The sequence below is a fragment of the Emys orbicularis genome, chromosome 7 (genome assembly GCF_028017835.1).
Source record: "Emys orbicularis isolate rEmyOrb1 chromosome 7, rEmyOrb1.hap1, whole genome shotgun sequence".
Lineage (NCBI taxonomy): Eukaryota > Metazoa > Chordata > Testudines > Emydidae > Emys > Emys orbicularis.
Genome location: NC_088689.1, coordinates 45,969,373 through 45,972,864, shown reverse-complemented (window position 1 = coordinate 45,972,864; position 3,492 = coordinate 45,969,373). Strand labels below are relative to the sequence as shown.

At 40.9% G+C, this 3,492-nt stretch overlaps 1 protein-coding gene across 1 annotated transcript; it reads right to left on the bottom strand.

The window, feature by feature from the left end:
* Positions 1-2,712: 2,712 nt before the first annotated feature.
* ATOH7 (atonal bHLH transcription factor 7) lies at positions 2,713-3,165 on the bottom strand. The gene has a single exon (XM_065408197.1). It carries the CDS (start codon positions 3,163-3,165, stop codon positions 2,713-2,715), a length of 453 nt encoding a protein of 150 aa, XP_065264269.1.
* Positions 3,166-3,492: the final 327 nt, after the last annotated feature.

Genomic DNA, 3,492 nt, shown 5'->3' with positions numbered 1-3,492 from the left:
ATAAAGTCAATAGCACAATCTAAGTGGGGCTGCACGCCCCACCAAGGCAGAATTTGGTTCCCTGTATGTAAAAATGCTTTCCTTGTAGACAATTTACACATTGACAGATGTAATCTAATTAATGAGAAGTAAAACAGTATTTTGGTGATCTACTATACATGTTGTTGAAGAGAGAGGATTGCTGATGTATGATACGCAGCTACAGCAACATTATAACTAAGGTTACATTTTAGTCATGGATATTTTTAGTAAAAGTCATGGACAGGTCACAGGCAGTAAACTCAAACTTGGGCAGGGGGCTGTGGGTGCTCTGGGGGAGGTGGCCCAAGACCCCACTGGTGCTGGGGGGGAGGCAGGCCGGCCATGGCGCACAGCCCAGGACCCTTACTGGTGCTGGAGGTTGGGGGAGGATTGGCAAGGGCTCCCTACCTGGCTCTGCGTGTCCCTACAGCTCCTAAGCGACGGAGGAGTCAGGGGCTCCGTGCACTGCTCCCGCCACAAGCGCTGGCTGCACAGCTCCCATTGGCTGGGAACCACAGCCAATGGGAGCTGCGTGGGCGGGGCCTGTGGGCACAGGCAGCGTGCGGGCACAGGCAGTGTGTGGGCCCCTCCGCCTAGGAGCTTCAGTGCCATGCCAGTGGGAGCCGGGGAGCCCTCCACCCCAAGGTAAGCGCCCCTCCACACCCACCAATCCCCTGCCCCTAGCCCCCTCCTAAAACATCCAAACTGCTGCTGACGACAGGCAGCCCCTGAATCAGCACCAGCCACTGCTGAAGTCACGGAAAGTCACTGAATCTGTGACCTCCATGACACACTCGCAGCCTTAATTATAACACATGCCAGCATTTTTTGGACAAAGTTGTTCAAAAAATATTATTTCCTTTTTATGTATACTAAACATAGGTTTAATAGAGCCCAGTCCTGCAGCCTTTGTTCCAGTAAAACTTTCATTGGGTCAATTTCTTCCTGGGTAGCCAGTCTGACTCCTGTGAAATCTGTGGGGCTGCAGAGTAGTAACGAAGAGCAAAATTTTGATAATTTATTTCAGTGAAAGTTCTGCCAGAATAAAGACTGCAAGACGAGGGCTTGGGTCTAACCATTCTCAATATTCAGACCTCTCTTTCACGTCAGGGCAGTTTCTACTGCTGATTTTGCTCTTCATTCAAAGTTCCCTAGTTGCTGAATAACTCCTTTCATTTGAAAAAAAGATATAATACAGGATATGGCAGGACCCTGCAAGGAAACTGGCTGTCTTCCCTGCAGCTCCCATACCCTTAACCTACAAAGCCAGGACCAACAAGTAACTGGTTCTTGGAAGCCGCCCATTATCAGAGCCAGCAGGAGCAGCCTTCAGACATCACAATGGACATCATCTGCACTTGAAGTTATGTAGACTATGAACTCTGCTACAATCACCTCTACCTTTCCACCTGCCTTCCTCCTCACTTTCACCTCCTCCAACATTTCATCAACTTCATCCCTTCCTCCTCTTCCCTTTTCATCTACTTCCCACCTACCTCCCGCAAAAGAACAGGGGGGAAAAGTCTATGGAACAAACAAGAGGTATGCCAGCCTTCAACCTGACTACTTTACTTGGATGTTATAATAACCTTTCTCCACACTTAGTCTTTTAGATTATAAATTCTTTGGGGCCTGGACTAAGTCTTACCATGTGTTTGTACAGCACCTAGCACAGTGATTCTGATTGCAGTAGCATCCAAAGGCAAAATCATTTCATACAGTAAGTAGTTGCTTTTTCTTCAAAATAATTGATAAGAGCCTGATTGAAGTGTTGTAACATTCACTGTAGCAAATCCACCAAGGCACAACACCCACAGCAGGACTCCAATCCTTTCAGGTAGCCAGAAAGATCATTTCAAATGGGGGGGGAAACATTTTATTTACAAAATTGATTATTGTTTCCAGATATTAGGGAGGGGGGGGAAGTAAAAAAACAAAACAAAAAACAAACCACAAAGCATACATGTAGGTAAAACCTACAAAATTTAAGAGTTAGATCTCTACTTTCATGCAAGTATTCACTTTACAATATATAAACATCTGCTTTTACAGCCAGCTTAAAGAAAAAAAAATATTCTGTACACTACTTGAAATTAGCTCTTTTCTGATATACTGTTTAGTATTAAAGTAAACCTATAACCCATACATCAAACTTACAAAGTTTAAAGTTAGTTCTCTGACTTGAATGCATTTTAATTATCTTTTTCATGGTATCCACTGGATAGGAAATAAAAATGTATTCTCAAAGCTAACAAAAAAATTTAAAAAAAAATTAAAAAAAAAAAAAAAAAAAAGACACATGGGAACAAATTTATCCATGTTTAATTCCATTGAGTTATACCATGGATCAATTTGGCTGCTGGTGTGTAAAATATTATGTGACATGATCCATCACAGCAAAGAATGTAAAATTTAATACCATGAACTATGAAGGGATTGTTACAAATATTTCATAAATAAAATATACAACACAGATTTATTATACACATTTCATTAGTATTAGGGAAACAATCTTTTAGATGCATAGCAAATAATTTTCAAAGCAAATTTATTTAAGCAACATCAGCATAAGTAGTAAACAAGAATATAGCTGTTATAATGACAAGATTACCTTATTCAGCAGCTTAATTCTTGCTAATTTTTCAAAATTACTCATTTGGTCTGTTGAATTATACTACTCCATAATTAGTTCTAATTAGCTATTTGAAAATGGTCAGGTGGATAACTGAAGATTCTTTGTGTGTATGGGTCATTGTCTGTTTCCATTTTCTGTCCCATATAAGTGTGGTAGCTCTCCTGATGGAAGTGTTCACAGTGAAAGTTAATCCAGTCTCTTTTAGTGCTGTATCTCTCTGCTTCAGCAAGGATCCTAGTTAGAGCCATAATGTAACTTAATGCCATCTGAAGGGTCTCATATTTGGAGAGTTTTTTATCTTGACCCCACTGTGGAACCACCTTTCTTAGTCGATCGAAGGCTGTGTTCAGTCCTTGCATTCTTCTCCTTTCCCTGGCATTAGCAGCCAGTCTCCTTTTGGCAGCACTCTCCATTCTTTCTGAGCCACATTTCACTACGCAGCCTGTTCCACTTTTGCACTGGGTATCTGACTCTAAACCAGAATCCACGTTTGATTTAGAAGATTTCATATTTTTTGCCACTTTAATTCTGAGCCTTCCTCACCCTCCCAAAAAAATTGTAGTAGCTGGAATGTGTTGGGAAAAAACAGTCTTAGAACACAATATCTGTACTTCGAGTGTGTTCCCAGAAGTCAGAGTGTTTTTTTTTTTTTTACAGCATCTCCAAAAATAACAGTTTTCCAGGAGTTTTACAATTGTTGCTTACTGTTTAATAAAGAAAAAACAAACAGAACTGTAGTTAGCAACTAGTCTGTTACTGTCATTCTTTACATTTCTTTAAGCTTGGCAAAGAGAGAAATAAACGCCATCTCCATTCTCAAAAATTCAGTTTCTGAA